The sequence below is a fragment of the Haemaphysalis longicornis genome, unplaced genomic scaffold (genome assembly GCF_048455015.1).
Source record: "Haemaphysalis longicornis isolate Haplotype H1 unplaced genomic scaffold, Haemaphysalis longicornis Haplotype H1 scaffold_10, whole genome shotgun sequence".
Lineage (NCBI taxonomy): Eukaryota > Metazoa > Arthropoda > Arachnida > Ixodida > Ixodidae > Haemaphysalis > Haemaphysalis longicornis.
Window position 1 is genome coordinate 124915725 of NW_027526204.1, and position 18613 is coordinate 124934337.

At 47.3% G+C, this 18613-nt stretch overlaps 1 protein-coding gene across 1 annotated transcript in view; it reads right to left on the reverse strand.

Moving 5' to 3' along the window:
- LOC144157948 (choline transporter-like protein 1) overlaps positions 1-7711 on the reverse strand; it is a 50203-nt gene extending 42492 nt beyond the window's left edge. Inside the window, exons 1-2 of the mRNA XM_077688658.1 lie at positions 7641-7711; positions 3325-3416 (exon numbers count right to left, since the gene is read on the reverse strand). Coding sequence (XP_077544784.1) covers positions 3325-3372 — 48 coding nt within the window. The 5' untranslated portion in view covers positions 3373-3416; positions 7641-7711. The remainder of the gene's footprint in view (positions 1-3324; positions 3417-7640) is intronic.
- Between the last annotated feature and the right edge of the window lie 10902 nt (positions 7712-18613).

The window sequence follows — 18613 nt, forward strand, 5'->3', positions numbered from 1 at the left end:
ATGTGAAGCACTTTTTGTAAATTAAGGCAAGCAGTTTCGTTCGTAAGCAGCAGAAAAATGCACAGCTTGTTTACCATAATTAGTTTGAGCACATTAGTTCACTTCTTTTGTTTTGAGGAGCCGAGATCAGGCGGCTCAGTCGTGTCGCGGTCACGGCCACCACAAGACTGTGCCCGGAAGCAAAAAGGTACAAATGTTCCCTGCTGTGTCACGCAAATAAATCACTATTAGTGCATGCATTTGGGCGATCATACAAAGAATAATACAGCGACAAAATGAGGAACGCAAGACACGGGACGGGCGGAACTTACAACTAAAGATTATGCGAAGCGACATGGCACTACATGCTGTGGCAAGGGTCAACATCGTCTAACCTACAGCATAAGAAACCTAGCTAAGATCAGGTAAAAAGGAGAACATATCTGGATCAAAAGGGACCAGTGGGAGTATCGTTACAGCGGCACGTGACCAACAATAGCAGAATAAAAAAGAGCTGTACGGCTAAAATGTCTGCCATAGACGGTAGTACCCACAACGGGCCCGGTCGACCACGTGCCCACTGTCGAACTTCGGCATGTATAGGAGTCCCTCTTCTTTGCCTCACTGTGCCCTTTCGGCACAAGGAGAGGAGGAACGTTTATTTCGAAACGATTCTAAAAGCTCCAGCATAAGTTTGCCAGTTCGGGTGCTATTTCATTATGATGGAATCCCTAATACTGCTTGGGCGCAGGGCGTATTTTGAGTCCATTACGGTGGTCCCTGATAACACGGTGCGTTTAATTGCTACGCCTAGTGATTGTCGTTTTATAGGTGTTCCATTTCGCCTCATTCTCAAACGCATTTTTATAACCTCTGAACAGTGCAGTAGTAACAAGTAGATTGGTTAGCCGCAGACAGGTATATAAGAGTCGTAGAGAGGTACGGGGGATTTCTGTCTGTCAGTCTAAGGATACGAACGAATCTTTGCCAACTGCTAGGCGAAATAATGCAGGGGGATCGCCGGCAGATAACATAATAAATAAAGAGTGTAGGGAGAGAAATGGAAAGGGTAACTAACCAGCCTTTTAATAAAGATGATCAAAAACGTGTAGCATAGGCAAGTTCAGTTCTACGCTGTGGTCAATAACCGAGTGGTACCTTTTAGGTGTCACTCGGTTATTGACCACAGCGTAGAACTGAACTTGCCTATGCTACACGTTTGGTCAATAACCGAGTGGTACCTTTTAGGTGCCACTCGGTTATTGACCACAGCGTAGAACTGAACTTGCCCGTGCTACACGTTTTTGATCATCTTTATTGCCACTCGGTTATTGACCACAGCGTAGAACTGAACTTGCCTATGCTACACGTTTTTGATCATCTTTATTAAAAGGCTGGTTAGTCCAGCAAGGTCTTGAAGTCTTGTTCCGGCTAGGACGAAAGGTCTCTCGGGAATTGACGGTCACTGTTTGTTGGTACTTTGTAGACCGATAGACCAAAATCTGCTAAGTGTCTCTTCGTTGTTCCGAAGAGAATATCCGGTAGGAGTATGGGTGGGGTTGTTCGTTTTCGGGTTTTATTAATTTGTAAAAGGAGGGCGGGGTAAAAATTGGGTGCCATTTTTCAAACTGAGAATCGCAGACAAATTATGTTTTCTTTGGGAAACCATTTCTCAATTCGGGTGTTTTAGAGTTAAACCTGCAGATGTACAAAGTAATACAATCACTTGATCAGAAGGTATTAAAAGCTTCTTAGCTCTAACGCGTTAAAATTCGTGATTGTTTCAAGCTAGAAATAGGGGGGACATTAGGGTTTTCTAGTAATACTATCCAAAATTCGCCCTTTGATTGGTAAAGAATCAGTAATGACGACAGTGAAGAGCGTTGATAACTCATAATAAATCAATCATTTTATTCAGAAAGAGCTGGTCATCAATTTTTTACACATCCTTGTTTACATACACTATCATCAGCATGTTCCACATGTCAGTCCCCATTTGAGACCTGACGGATCGTTGAACGGATCTCAGCCGGGAGAAAGTTCCCCAGACGTCACAGCTTCTTTTACATAGGCCAAACAATGTCGTTGCAGCATTTTCCAGCTTGGGGTAGCGACCGGCGGAGTCATGCCAATACTCAGTGAGTTCGACAGCTGTGTTTGTGGGTCTTGCTTCAATCAACGATTGGTTGAGCAGATCGATTGTGCAGATCGCTACCTTGAAAAGGTCCATTCGGGGAGAAATCGGGTTTAACCTGATTCTCCCGAAACGTGTTCGTGGTGCAAAAATCGCGTAAAATCGGGTGTTACCTGAAAACAAACAACCCTAAGTAAAGGGTTCTTTAAAATTGGTTAACGCGTCCCCGAACCGGGCCCCGTCGCCTCCGTCAATATAGTGGTCGCATGGTGGCTAGCGGCCGACAAAAGAAGCTGCCTTGGTTTTGACGACAAAAGCCGAAGGCAAGATTTAACTGGTTTACTGCATGGCGAGAGATGATCAGTGAGGACTCAGAAACATCACCCTTCCGGGCGAGCTTACAACAGGACTCGAACAGAGCGACAGCGGGATCGGACGTTGTCAATGTGATTCCGTTTGGCGCTCGGAGGAACTGCGTATTTATTCCCGAAGCGCAAACGGTCAACCAGCTTTCCTAGTGCTTTGCACGCGGTACGAAAATAGTACAGACACACACAAAAACTCTTTCCCGAGTTCGTGAGGGCCGGTAGTAGTGGCGCTCATTGAGTCTGAGAGACGGGGCAGAGAGGAAATCTCGGCTGCGGCGTCCGCTGGTAGGTTCAAGTCCTGGCATGCCGAACAGTTTGTTTTGTATTTTGCAACTGCCACGGCTCGAGTCATCGCTGGCGGGGCCTGTCTCAATATGTTCGAGGAAGGTTGGATTTTCGCAAGGCACAGGTGCTTCGCCACACTACACCGATTTGTAGCACGCGCGAACAGGGTAGCGGCGCGCTGAATCGTAACACTACGTTTGATGATCTCGTTAGATAAAGTAGGGTGAGGGAAACCTTAGTAGTTGGGAGTTTTCTAGTGCAGAGAGGGGAGGAAAGGAGCTTACGAACGTGAACATTTACGAGCAGAGGGGGATTATGGCCAAATGGTAACCATCATCATCATCGCCAGGTTAAGCATCATTATCATCACTGTCACCAGTGTCGCTGCCTCAAACTTAACTTGAAAACTGCGCTCCTCCTGTGCCACTCTGCTTTTTCTCGTGTCACCACCATATTTTTTCTGCGTGCTGAACTCACGTTCACTATTGACTGAACGCGGGCGGTGGATGCGGGCAGTGCGATGACATGCGAAGTTTGGCCAACACTCACAATACTCACTCCTGTTGTGTGCACTTGATTTGTTCGATCGCCGAAGCAGCAGCCCATGTAGACGCGGAGAAAACCGGCCGCGATCTTCTCGGGCGTGTGACCTGCGTGGTGTCATGTAATACATTTTAAGGAGTTGCGCTGGGTGTTGACAGGAACACTGACTGCCACGGGAAAAGTTAGTAGTGACTAGCAAAGATGGGAGGAAAAGATTTATTGGTTTCATTCGTTATGAGGTTTAACGCGCCGACGCTACACAGGCGATGAGGCGTGCTGCAGGGGAGGGCTCCGGGCTAATTTTGACCAATTTGGGATCTTTAAAATTCGCTCAGATCTCAAACACACGGGCGTTCTCACTTTTCGCCTCCGTCGAAAAGGGGCGGCCACGGCCGGGAATCGAACCCGCGCCCTTGGGAGATGTAAAGGATAAGCTATAACGACGGTTTTAAATGTTCCAGTTGACGCTGCGGTTGAGGCACCATAAACAAAACAAAAACAAGACATAAACATCTCGCAACAACAACTCAGTTGGAATGGTTTAAACGGCCCAGATCTGCTAAACTCTTCCGCACTCGTCTACCTGCAATTTCTGTCCACCGCCCGGTACACTGTACCATCAGATTTGGGAGTGCCAGAAGACCCCAGGCCTTGCCCCAATAACCTGCCCCTTTTACAAGCAGTGCGCGAACCGCCTGACGAGCCCGGACCTTGGGATCCAGCGTGAACTGGTGAAGAGGACCTGGACCGCCAGCCGAGCTCAGGGTATCCCGGAATAGGGAAGCTCCCCACCGGGTGGGTGCCCTAACATCTGCAACAGCTTGGCAAATAAAGATTTATTCATCATCATCATCGCCCAAGAAGAAAGCGCAGCGAAGGCTACTCAAGCATGAATGGTGCGTACTATATGACGATGCCCGAAGGGGAAGTTTGGACCCAATTTGTTTATTCTACCACCAAACGTCTATGCAAAGACGTTCTACTACATCCCTGGTGTTTACTGCGCGTTCAGCTTGTCTTTGTAAAACAACATGTCTCAACGCCGCTAGCATGCCCCTTGCGCGAGAGCCTCGGCCGCTACCGGCAACTTGACGGGCGGTCCGCAGGCAAGTGTGGTCGATAACGGTACCTTACACGGGGAACTCTCGCGAGCGGCCCAAATTAGATCGGGCAGGCCTTAGCCGTCTGCTTTTCATGCGCGACTGATGATCTTGTGGCGCGTGCTGTCATCCACTGCACGGCAGCTGACCTTAACGATCTTCTGCAACCACCCGAAGAAAAGAAGATTTGGGCGATAGAAAAAGGACAGAGGGGGGAGGAAGAGGCAACGTGCTTGTCGGGCTTTCGACTGGCGATTACATTGATCGACAAGTTTATGTGTTTCGTACTTCTTCTCATCTATTCCAGGCCTCGTGAAAAGTGAACACCGAAAGGGAGGAAAGCTTAAGCATAAGTTTGGCCAACCTTTGATCGAAGCTGAGAGGAATTTCGGAGAACCAAGCACATCCTGGTAATTTTAGCCGTCGCGCAGTGCTCATTTCTACGAGTACATATTTGCGTGCGTGCGTGTGCGTGTGTGTGTGTGTGTGCGTGTGTGTGTGTGTGTGTGTGTGTGCGCGTGCGCGTGTGTGTGTGTGTGTGTGTGTGTGTGTGCGTGTGTGTGTGTGTATGCGTGCGTGCGTGCGCGTGTGTGCGTGTGTGCGTGTGTGCGTGTGTGTGCGCGCGCGCACGTGTGTGTGTGTGTGTGTGTGTGTATAAATATTTCCCGCCGACTTGAGCCTCCGATTTTGATTACTCTATTAATTGGTTGACCCCTCCCTAGATTTGTTTTTCTTGCCTCCTGTTCAGTTTTTTTTAGGAAAAGAATTGCTCTTGGGAATAATTTTGGACAAAAAGCTTTGAGTCGCCGGCGAGCTATTTTAGCCAAGTTAGCACACAAAAAAGCTTGATTTTAGGTTGTGCTATCACGTTTTCTAGATGGATCGATTTCTTTCATTCGAAGTAGAGTAGAACTGTTTAAATCTATCTTGATCAATTAGTGTTCGAGGTGTAAACATGAAAACCAAAATCTCGCGTTCACGGCATCTTTGCTTAGCTTCCTAACAGTTGCAGCCCTTTCCCCAAAATTGTGTAGATTAAGCTCGTGCTGGAAATTTTCAGGCGCTCAACAGAGAGCGGTGGGTTAAGTTCTCGCAGCGTAGGGCATGCTGGGATATTTGCAAATCTGGCACTTCCTCAGTTATCTGGAGCCAATCTTTCCGTTTAATATTATTATCCTAACCTACCTCTCAGTTTCAAGCTGGTACTCAGATATAATCTACCACTATCGTTAAAATCGCCTTAACAAAACCCTCCCCTCATCCCTCACTCAACACCAGCAGCGCACGACTTTGGCGGCACCTCCAAACGCAGAAGTCATAAAACAAAACATTTCCACACAACATACCACCAGCCTTGCGTCCCTACGAATACTCATCGTGCAGAACTTACGGCGCCGCATGCCGTCCAGTATGGGCCCGTCCTATCAACCAAACCCCATCCCCTTTCCCTCCCTGGAGCAGTAGGATTGCGAACTGACAAGTTGCCTACCGGAAACACAGGTTAACTTGGTGTCTCGCGCGACAGCGGCTGCCTATTCTGGGGGCTTTCCAGACTGAAAGGGTCGTCCAGAACCGCATCTTCCGCACAAGTATACTTTCATAAACAGACACCTCACGCCAGCATTTCATGGCTAACTTTGACAAAATATAAAAAGGAATTCGTTGGGATGTCGTGAATTAAAAAAAAGCGTTTGTTTGTTTAAACGGTTACTGTGTGCTTGCCTGGAAAGAGATTTGAGATGCTAAAGCGCCGACGCAATCATTTCGGACATATTTTTAAGGGAATGGTAAAACATAACGCCGCGTAAGATTGGCGACAGGTATCGAGTGAGCCTGCCGCTGCAGCCTTTGATGGTGCAATCGTTTGCACCTCCCAAAGTTTCTTGATGCTATAGACACACTGACAGAAGACACGGCAGCGACTAACGGTTACACGTCCTGAAGTAGTGCAGTCGATCCACAGAGAAATGTTTTGTTTTGGCAGGATCCAGTTTTTTCTTTTCTTTCAGCTGGCGTGTTTTTCTGCCAGAAATTGCTGTCATCAATGTACACGAATAGATGTAGGTTTCTCGACTCAGTTTAATTGCGCAAACTTGAAATATGCATTGGGCTAAAAGCCGAGATGAACTATGATTTCCATCTGAAATATCAGGTTCAGTGTAAAAGGTGGTTTTTTCGTTTTCTAATGGCGACATACTTTGATACTTCACAGGAAAAAGTAATTAAATTTTGTTAAAAGGTTTGAAGTTAAACAGCTTAACTGCGAATACTAGTGGCTCAGAAATGAATTTTCGGGCAGAGAGGAGGTTTCCGGCATGCTTTCGGAATGCTAAACCCAGGTGCACTTAAAAAACGCCGACGCTTTCATTCAACCGAAAGAGTGGAGGAGTGAAGAAAATAACTTGCAAACTAAACGACGAGAAATTGTCTTAGGGATCACAATAATGGACGACCATTGGGATAAACTACCAGCTCAAAGAATCAACACATTACAAAAAAAAGAAAAGAACTTCCGTATTAAGAAATTCCCATTTTCCGGCCGCGTTCAATACGCCCTAATGACTTGCACCATACCGTTCTGCAATCTTCTTTAAGCAAATGAATGCTCCCTCGCAATTACCGCTTCCCCATAATCGATCGACTCGCTTTCGGGAAAACAAATCTAGCGGTTCTGGTAAACGCCCAACCGCCTGTTGCTACCGCCGTCATGATCGATGTCGCTCACTGCGCGTGACAATCTGGCTCAGTACCATCGGGTACCTAGCACGTCCCAATATGGATAGTGGCAGAAACCCGTCTACGACACTGTAAAGTACGACTCCACCTAAAATTTTGCTTGGTGTAACTGCAACGAATGTGGACGACAAGAGGACGCGACGATGCGCTTTTCGCGTACTTGCGACGTAATTACACGCAGCGCAATTGCAGATATGAAGCAGCCCCAGCACCATTTGTCTTCCTTTTAACCCAACTTACGAACTTTAGTCGATCGACGCGTAACACTTGCCTACATTAAGGGAGCCGCATTGCCGTTCGCCACTAAATAGCAGCACAACATTTGATATCAGACGATTTGCACGGTATCCATTTATAACGCCCCGTCATTTATATTTTTACAACTCGTTACATCTACTGAAACCATCTGAAGCTTCCGCACTTGCTGCCACGGTGTTTCTCGGGCCTACCCTGAGCACGCGGGACAGACAGACGGAGAGAGAGCGACTCACCGACCTAGAACCGCGAGGATATCCTGAGGATAGACTCGGGACACGGCGAGCCGCGGTCGACCGCGACCTTGTGTTCCGCGGGCTTGACGCGCGTTTCCCGTGGTTACCGCGGCTGGGCATTTTAGCGTTTCGGGCTGATTCCGTTGGCACCCGCCACGCCGCGCCACCCGCCGCGGTCTCCTGTCGTTGGAAGAAGAGTAGGAATCAATCCGGGGTCGACGAACCAGGAAGCGTGCTGTGGTTACTCCCATAGACGAAGCAAAAAAAAAAAGTGTGAAAAATTGCGGAAGTGTAGGGACAGTTCTCCCTGTGTTAAAGCTACGTGCCTGTCTCGTAGCAGCAACGGAATGGGCGTTGCTTATGACGAGGTATTTGAACCTGCTATGATGAATAAGCATCAGAACACTGAGAAATAAAGGGATCAACGGATTCTCTCCAATTTCTACTGACGGAAAAGGTATAAAACGCTGCAGGATACCGCTGCGGAGGATTCCTCCGCCACCCTGGAATTAATACTCTTGCGGAAGGTCACCGAAAGATAACGTCCATGCTTCCCTGCTCGCACTCAACCCGAGAAGATACTGATTACTGGTGCAAGCAACAAGGAGCAGTCATTGTCTGCGGAGAAGCTGCGTAGGCATACATCTGTAACGCAATAGTTTGCTGTACTTTGAGCTAATAACTAAAGTAAACAGTCGTTCTCGGCAAATTCGCCTCTGAGGAGCTGGGGGGCGATGTTTACGTGAGGTAAAGCCTATGTGAGTAAAAATTCTACTCTACAAATATCTGATCTAAACAGATGGAGTGAGCTGTTGAACATATCGGCATCTGCAGAATAGATGTGCTCTGCAGCCTTAACGGGGCCTGAAACTGGAGCTGAAAGTACTGAAAAGGTGGCTTCTTGTGTGGGCAAGAGAGACTGTAGCGTGACCCGAGAGAGAAGTTCAGTATAGATACATTTTTAATGGTTCAGCGGAAAATAAAATATATATTCTCATCTTCATCGTGCTTGTCTTCAGGCAGGGCACTACTTGTTGTTTCAGCGGTCCTAAGTAAGGTGGCAAAGCGCGCGAGGGAAGCGATGTCTAAGGTACCATAACCGTTTATGTTGTAGTTTATCAATATTTGTTTCTTTAGACTTAGGCGGGAAATTGCAGGCGAGTGGGGCAGAGTGTTGGACTGATAATACTTGAGTACAGTATCAAGAAAGTGCCAACGCTACCGAATCCGTTACATATTCTGAAACCACCTAAGTTCAGAATAGCTCGGTGTTGATAAATATAACCTGTGGGGTGAAGGTAACCTTACCATCACGGTGCCTGCCTAGGTCAGGGTAATTGGAGGCGAAGTAAAATTTTTGAGTACAAAAAAAAAAAAAAAGATGGGTGGTCAGTTTTGTAAGTGCATGTCAGAGCTCTGAAATTACGCCGGAGGTACTCTCAGATTTCTGTCTTCGCCTTCACAACAATAACAGGTACTACTACTAATATTACTACAGTCAAACCTGGATGTAACGAACCGCTCTCTAACAAATTCTTGGATTTAACGAAGTTTTTCAATTCCACAGTGCTAGCCCCATTGAAACCCATGTGTTTGCGACCTATATGTAACGAAGGTGTTTCGGCGGTTGACCTTGATGTAACGAATTCGCTACCCTGATGAAGCATTGTTTTTTGCACTTTTTCCGAAAAATCGGCTGGAGAAAAACACTAACTTAGTGCATTTTTCCGTCACCGCCAACTACCGTGCGTTTCCACGTGTGAGTGCGGTGTCGGTTAGGTGCTAGGCCTGCCTGTCGGCGTGTAGTCAGCTGTCTCCACTGCTATCTGTCGTGTCAGTTCGTCGGCGATTATTTCTGCTGCCAGAAGGCGAAATGCTGTGCCTTTCCAAGACAAGTTCCCATTTTTAAATGCCGCCTCCGCTGGCAAGAAAGAACGTCGACGACCGCTATGTAGCACCCCCCGATCAATTTTGATTTCGGAAAAACATCAAGTTCGCGAAAAGGCGTCCTTTCAGCATACGTTTGGTCCTTGAAACGCGCAAAGGCACCTAAAAGTGTCAAAAACGGAAGTGATACTTCATTTGCGTTTGTGAATCCGGGGGTGAGTGACCTCGCTTCTTTCGAGTGCCGTGTACTGACTAAGATCGTGGGAAAGCAGCCGACGGAAATCACGCAGTTCGTCACTCCTTGAAGGTGAGTTACGCGTCACTGATGTCTAGCATTTTGGTTTTGTTTCCGGTTCATTCCCGCGAGCCAGAACTGGAAACCTGCATGTAACGAAAAACTTCGAATTTTGCTCAACTACGTTATGTTCAGGTTTAACCGTTGCTGCTGCTGCTACTACTACTACTAATACCACTATTGCTACTGCTACCTACTACCATTACTACTAGTGCTACTACTAGTACCAGTACTGATAGTACGATAGCGACTACTGCCGCTCTTATTATTAATAATAACAGCAGTCACCACATCCACCACAAGCATCGTACTAGCGTGTTTATCGTCATAATCACAACCACCATCGTCATTAATTTATTCGTGCGTTTGATTTTCCCCTCGCAATGAAACGTGGCCAACATATAAGCCGTTCAGCGATGGCTTGAGGGTACCTTGTCAGCCTGCGGCAACGGCGGGCGCCGATCAAAAACCACACAAAGAGCATGTATCCACAATAAATTGTTCGCGAGCAGTAAGATTCAGATGCAGGGCAATTATGCAGATAACACGAACTGCGGAATGTAATAATTACATGGTTTAAAAACATGTCCCCAAGGAGAAAAAACGCAAATACAAGTCGCACAAGTCGATAACATAAATGAAACACACATCATGGCGCACCCATACGTAAGTTTCGTAAAAACTAAACTGTACTTTATGCACATCCTCTTCAGGTTAAAGAGAGAGTGGTATTAGAGAAGTGGTTGGGAAACCGCGTAAATACCATGCAGCCATTCGGCGAAAACCTAATAGGAAAAAAAAAACAAGTAGGCAAAACATAAAATGAACGAAATACAGAGTAACTAACGTACCTACGTGTTACCTTATAAATAAATCACATAAAAAAGCAGCGCTTAGCGATGTCAGCTCTAATCACTGGAGACAAAACCGATTAAGCCACCGTGCAAGGTTTATTACGAGACGTGGAACGAGATATATTTGCGCGAGATTTTGGAATCTTCCATTTGTCTGCTTTTCTGGTTTGGTAAGACAAGTAATTTCCACAAAAGTTGACTATTTCAGTGAACAAGAGGTTGTTCTTTATAATACTGGTAGCCAACTCTCGTGCTAGGAAGTATTCAAGGTAAATATAAATGGTAGCGAAGCTTCGGGTGAGAAGCGGTTCAGAACCTATTGCCAGCGACATCAGCATGGGGGCTTGTGGGAGTGGCGATTGAAGCGCGACTAGGTGAGGAGGGAACAAACACTAGTAACAAAAAAACCAAGTTTAATTCAACAATAAAACAACAGTTATATTTTACGAACGATATTTATTTCTGAAACACATTTATTTAGGCACAGTGTGCAAATAATTTATGAAAATGTTGTTCATTCTCAGAAACCTTTTTTGTAGCGTCCTCTGAAGAATGGCACATGTCATTGCTCTGTGATGCAGTCCTTGTAGTGCTCGGAAAGGCGCTCCTAAAGTTCGTCTGCTAGGAAACCCCTCTCGCGTGTTTTGGTGGTGCGCAATTGCATTCGTTTATCCTTGTTAATTTGCTGTGCACTTAATTTTTGCTGTGCGTGGAGTTGCGAGGTGCGTTGTATCGTCGGTGAACACGTTTAGTACCGTGCCCGGCGGGCACGGTAAACTACGGGACGATGCTGCCAATGGTTGGAGCGGAGCGCTTTCCTCGGTACCTACGCAAACGATGTGCTGTACAAATTTGCAACGGCAACTCCCGTACGCCTGGCGTTTCACTGCACTATTTTCCTCTCATTTCCACAGGTAACGCGAAACTATAGAACTGTTAATACGTGCACGGGGGTTTTGTAAGGGGACGTGGTGGTGCTTCGAAAAAAAAAACTGGGTGTAAAGCTTTGTTATGTCACAGTTATCTCTTGATTTCACCTCAGGCTGACTCGGAGCAAGTGGTGTCAATTACTCTAGGACTTCTCAGCGTATTACCTCTCTAATTTAAACGATTCGCTTTAATTGTCTATCTCAGTGCCTTCTATATTGCATTACAACGCTTGTAGTGATCGTTGCTTCCCGCACTTGTATGCGCAAGCATTAGTTCCATCGCAGTACTGTGTTGTGCTGCGCCGTGCTGCGCTGCTGCCAGATCTTTCCTGCTATGTGCTTTTACATACTGCCGTCGCTTTCTTTTGCGTTGATCAAGTTTTCCTCTTTTTACTTATCTGTTGCGACACTTGCCTACACAATGCAACCAGGAAGTTGCAGGCGTGAATGCTGAGTGAAGTTCTGTAGAAACCCATGTCTACTTGATAAGACGCTGGGCCAGCTGCTGCGGTGTTCTCGCTTCTCTTTCGTGAATCGGCATTCCTGCGGCCCGGTTTTCTGCGTCAAGATGCGGAGCCTACTTCTTTTCTTTTGTTTCGAAGTAGTTCTGCTGTTGAGACTTTCATTGCTCATAATGCTATGTATTACGGGTAAAGTAAAGTTTTCGGCGCGTAAGGAAAATCATGTAGTAGTGGCCACGAATATTTTGTACTAATTGTATACGTGCTGATTTTGTACAGTGTGGTAAAGTTGTTTTATGTTTATCCTGGAATAAAATTAAAATGTCTTGATTATAGCATGACTATGCGTTATTTATTCTCTTAGAACAGAAGTACACAAACCGAGCAAGCATTATATAGCCTTGATGTATACTTAAGGCACGCACGCAACCTGCGTATGTGCGACGCAATTAAACCCAGCAGTGGCGTTGGTAGAAATTTGTATCGGGGTGAGGAGTGGGCATGTTTTTGATATGAAAGGGGGGGGGGGGGCAGGGAGAGTGGCCAAGTGTCATTTTGTGCCCTCTATCTCATGGGAGAAAAAAAAATTCCGGTCGCGGGAGGGGGGAGGGGGGTACGTGCCCGGTTTCTGGTTCGCCACCCACTGCAATCAATATAAACAACTGATTGCTTTTATACAGCGGTGGAAGGCATGAATACAGAATAAAGGTTCAGAGAAAATGCAAGATGTTTTTATCAACACCGAGGTGAATCATACGACAGTATGCTTAAGTACGTGTCTCTAGTCACGAGTCTGTACTAGTTAAGCTGGCGTTGACTTGAAGCACATACGCCAAGGGCTCGTCAACTTGCGTCAGATGGCGATGACATGAGCCCTCAGCGATCAGAGGCCTGCTACGGCTATTTTGAAGTCAAATTTTTCCCTCTAATGCCACCAAAATGACGTCACTTTCTGACCTGATCTTTCGTCGCGTCCTGTTTATTTTTTATTCCTCCGGAAGTGTTCCCTCCTCACACAGATGGCGCTAAGCCACATGAGCAGCTTAAGAGCCGCCATTTTCTGAACGTATGGGCTTTTATGGAAGCTTCGCTACCAGTTACATTTACCTTGAAGTATTCATAAATGTCATTCTCTATTGTAATTATGAACTTACTTTACAGTTGCGCGTTTGCACTTGTGTATGGCTTGTCCGCAATTACCCTATTGGCTCTGTTTTGGACTTCTAGTAGTTTAATGAAGTTGGTGCCTGTGGATCCACTAACTACATGACAGTAGTTTAAATAGACAACAAATAGGGCATTGTACACCAAAAGCTTCACCCAAAATATCATCCTAATCATCATCATAATCATAATCAATGTCACTAAAGCCATTGCCATCGTTACCGTCGCCATCGTAATCACAGTCATCGTCTTCATTATCATCAACACCATTCGCGCCATCACCGCCATCGCCGTCGTCCTTCTAACCACATCCAACTAAGCCTACCAACTGCCCGTTGACCCGAACCTGCAGCGTCCTTGTTACTCCGGACTTCACACCCAACCGGTGAAATGACAAGCGAGATGTCACCAACCGACATTCCATGCACCTCAGGAGGCGTCAGCGTCTACGGAACACCGACTTTACAGATTATCCTTGCGACCAAAAGCAATCACCAGGGCCCGCCGAAACAAACTCCAGACTCCGTCAACATCGGAGGGGGTGCAAGCACAAGCCTGCCGCTCCCGGATGATGCTGCCCCGCCTACTCCTTATGTAACAAAGCCTTACGCTACACCAAACGCGCCGTCCCCAACCACAAGCCCCGCCGAACGCGTGAGCGATCCCAAATTCATTGACGCCACTTTGGCGGCTGTTGCAAGTCCTACTGAAGAACAATCGCCTAAACCTGCCGAGGTAGGTTTGCGATTTTAAAAATGCAGCGTATTCATCTAGTGCACGTAACGTGGCTTAGCGGAAAGTTCGGAGCCGCCGTTTTTGCGCAAGTCAACATTCACAACATGCCTTGCAGACTGCGAGAAGTCGGAGCACCTCGAAATCAGAAATCCACAAGGAACCAAGTCTTACGTTACCGAAGGAGCTTTGCAAACCCAGTCTATTCCAGTCTATAAACCACGATGGAATGTTAGCACCAGAACTTTTGTTTAAATGCAATACAGTAGGCAGGAGAAGTTACATTTCTGGGAAATCAAAGTATGTCGTGCTGCGAAGCCATTTTAGAGAACTGTATCGTCATTTGACGCTGTGTTATGGGATGGCCTGATCAATTAACCGTACTGATAGTATAGCGTAATGTACTGAATGCTGTGATATTATTTTAGTAGTCGACTTTCTGATTAAGTTACGCAAATTATCATTACTATTGGGGTTTAGTTCTACAGCAATCTGGAAGGGTAATTCTTCCTTGGTCCTCGTCACACCGTGATATACTATCACGTACACCCTTCGGAAGGTGTACGTACACCCTTCGAAAGTAAGGAAGGCTTTGAAAGATATGAAAGGGGGCAAAGCACCTGGTGAGGATCAGATAACAGCAGACCTCTTGAAGGATGGCGGAAAAATTGTACTTGGAAAACTGGCAAACCTGTATACGCAATGCCTAATGACCGCAATGGTACCGGAATCTTGGAAGAACGTGAACATCATCCTAATCCATAAGAAAGGCGACATGAAGGACTTGAAAAATTACAGGCCGATCAGCTTACTGTCAGTCGTCTACAAGGTATTTACCAAGGTAATCGCTAACCGAATTTCTGCAACCTTAGATTTCAGTCAACCTAAAGAACAAGCAGGGTTCCGTAAAGGTTATTCAACAATGGACCATATTCACACGATCAATCAGGTGATAGAGAAGTGCGCTGAGTATACTGAACCCCTATATATAGCCTTCATAGATTATGAGAAAGCATTCGACTCGGTCGAAACCCTAGCAGTCATTCAGGCATTACGGAACCAGGGGGTAGATGAGCATTATGTAAGAATACTAGAGGATATCTACAATGGGTCTACGGCTACCATCATCCTCCATAGGGAGAGCAGTAAAATACCTATAAGGAAGGGTGTCAGACAAGGAGACACAATCTCTCCAATGTTATTCACAACATGTTTACAAGAAGTATTCAGAACATTGGATTGGGAACAGGTGGGAGTAAGGGTTAATGGAGAATACCTCAGTAACCTCAGATTTGCTGATGACGTTGCCTTGCTAAGTAACTCGGGGGACGAATTGCAAAGCATGCTTTCCGCACTGGGCGAACAGAGTAGAACCGTGGGCCTGAAAATTAATATGCAGAAAACTGAAGTAATGATGAATAACCTAGGGACAGCACAGCGGTTTCAGATAGGTGGCGAGGCAGTGGAAGTGGTAAGCGAATATATCTACTTAGGCCAAGTTGTGACCCCAGATCCCAACCATGAAGCAGAGATAATTAGAAGGATCAGAATGGGGTGGGGTGCATATGGCAGACATTCTCAGATAATGAATAGCAGCCTACCATTGTTGCTGAAGAAGAAAGTGTATGACAGCTGCATCTTACCGGTACTCACCTACGGGGCAGAAACTTGGAGGCTCACTAAGAGGGTTCAACTTAAATTGAGAACTACTCAGCGGGCAATGGAGCGGAAAATGGTAGGTGTAACATTAAGGGACAAGAAGAGAGCGGAGTGGGTCAGGGAGCAAACTGGTGTTAAAGACATATTAGTAGAAATTAAGAAGAAGAAATGGACGTGGGCAGGGCATGTAATGCGAAGGCAAGATAACCGCTGGTCATTAAGGGTAACAGAGTGGATCCCTAGAGAAGGCAAGCGCTGCAGGGGGCGGCAGAAAGTTAGATGGGCAGATGAGATCAAGAAGTTTGCGGGGAGAAATTGGTCACAGTTGGCACAGGACCGAGGTAATTGGAGAATAATGGGAGAGGCCTTTGTCCTGCAGTGGGCGTAGATAGGCTGGTGATGATGATGATGATGACACCCTTCGGAAGCATTATATTTGCGAGTATACATACACCTGCCTCACCAGTTACCGTGGTATACTTGTGTCAAACTAAATTATTTGAATCCAAGATGTTCACAAGTGGTTTCAGTAATTGATACTAATTGAAAACTTTATCGAGGGACACGCGCACACACGCTCACAAAAACAGAGGGCCATGATGCGACGAAATGAACTGCCGGTTTTTCGAGCCGTATTTTGTAACCCAAGTGTGTCATAGTTGCGTCTGAAATTGACTCCCTTTCGGCTGCAACGATGCTTAATGTTAGGAACCTGGCCATCATAACCATTCATTATTGCCCGTTGACTTCTTCCACTTTGATTGCAGGTGGTGCTGTACCCAAGCAGTCACGCAAGGTGCGCCCTCCTGGCCACACTAGCGGCAATCTTCGCTGGCGCGATCCTGTTCGCCATTATCGGCGCACGTCTGACCAGCGGCTGGAAGCTCAAAAATGTCTGCTCGACCCGTGCCTGCCGCTCCTACAGCGCCTCCCTTCGCGCCTCCCTCAACACGTCCGTGGACCCGTGCCAGAGCTTCTCGCGCTTCGTTTGCGATGGCTGGCGACAACAGCATCGGCTGAGTGTCCGCGAGGAACATTTCTTGTACCTGCTGGACAGGCTGACCCTCAGCGTCCGTGCCATGACAATTCGCAACATAGGCCAGAGTGATGAAGAGAAGGCGACGAAACTGTACCTCACCTGCGCTGACGTCCTTGATGGCACCAGCGACCAGCTACCCGCCGTAAAAGATGCCCTCGCTGAAGCGGGTATCGCGTGGCCGCGACGGGCAGAACAGCCTGACCTTCTTTTCACTCTCCTCTACAGCTCCTTGAAACTTGGTTGGGACGTACTGTTTGAGTTCTTTCAAGCAGCGTCCGACCGGAAAGGCTCGTTTCTCGTCAGCCCTGGGAAGTCGCTCGAGTTCCTGTCGTCTAGGTACTCGCGCGAATACTTCAACGACACCAGGAGGGCTTACTTCGAGGCGCTGAAAACTGCGTTCGAGAAGAACTCTACCAGGGACGAGATCACCTACGAGGAGACAACGCTTTTGGAAGACATGGCTCTGATCCCGCTGTTGCATTCGTCGTCTGCTTGGAACGCGGAAGTCCCCGCTGACGAGCTAGTCGATTCGCCTGATGTAAAGCTGTCGCCAGCCCGTTGGCTGGGAGCGCTGGAGAAGGTTACCGGAGAGAAGACGTCAGAGTACGGCGTTCCCATTGTACTCAGGACGATGAGCTCCGAGTACACGTCAACGTTCATAAGGCACTGGCGAAAGTTGGGAGAGCCACGAATGTACGTAATTGCGTCGTGGTGTGTGGTTCAGGTCGCGGCGCTTTATGCAAACCTCGAGCCCGTCCTCAACTACTACGACAACGATGCGACGAAGGCGCGCGTCTACCACGGCGCGTTCTGTTTCAGCCGCGCTTTTGTATTCAACCGACAAGTCCTGTTCAGAAGCCACAACAGCGAGCTGCTGCGAAAGAAGGGTCACTACGGGGTCAAGCAGTTGATTTCGTCTGTGCTTCTTACCTTTCACCGCCTGTACAATGAAACTTCGTATTACCCTGACACTGACGTCATCACAGATTGGATCGCACAGAGTACGCCTTCAGGCAACCTCGCATCAACATTTGAGGTGGCAGGCAGCAAGTTCACGTCACTCTTCTCAGACATGACGGACTCCCTCATCGCGAATTGGCGACAGTCACAGATCGCGCTGGCACCTCGCGGCGCGAACAATATACGCAGGGCATTGTCCGCAATCTACGAGCTCGCTTCATACGTTCTCTTCTACAAGAGCCACGAAGGCTTCCAGCTACTGCCTTACTCGCCATCATTCCCGCTCTTCGACCCAGATCTTGTAACCGCTGTTAACTATGGCGGGATCGGAGCAGAGGTTAGCCGAGCATCGGCGGAGGTCGTCCTCAACGAACACGCGAACTACACCGACGGTTCCCAGGTGATGGAAGCACTGACTTCGTGCTTGGCTGACGATTCCTCCCTCAATAACGGTACTGAGTTACCTCAAAGAGCAAAGGATATTCTCGCCTCGGCCGCTGTGGTGGAAGCGTACCGCTCTGCTGCCACGGGGCCCGAAGACATGCGACTGGAAGGTTTCCTCCAGTATAGTGGCGTGAAACTGCTTTTGATAGCCATGTGCTACGCGAAGTGTACCGGTAGCGCCAGTGAAAGAAAGCTTGATTCTTTGTGCGACTGGGGCCTCCGGTACACTCCTCAGTTCGTGGAGGCCTTTAATTGCAGTCCCGACACGCCCATGAACGCAGTGCGTAAGTGTGCGCTACCAGGAACTTGGCCGATCGCCGTTCGCGTGGAATGAGTTTAGAACTTATTTTTCGCGGACCTCGTCGGATATTTCACTCCTGCCGTTCCCGGCTTTGCTTACTGTGAACTGGTTCTCGCTATTTGTATTCGTCTTGTTTCTAAATGAACTCAATCATCATTGATGCGCAGTGTTTTGACAACATGAATTTGGGCAACCCCCGTTCAGTGTTTGTTTAACCTAATGGTGATTCGGGGCTAGCACAGTGTTCCGGCT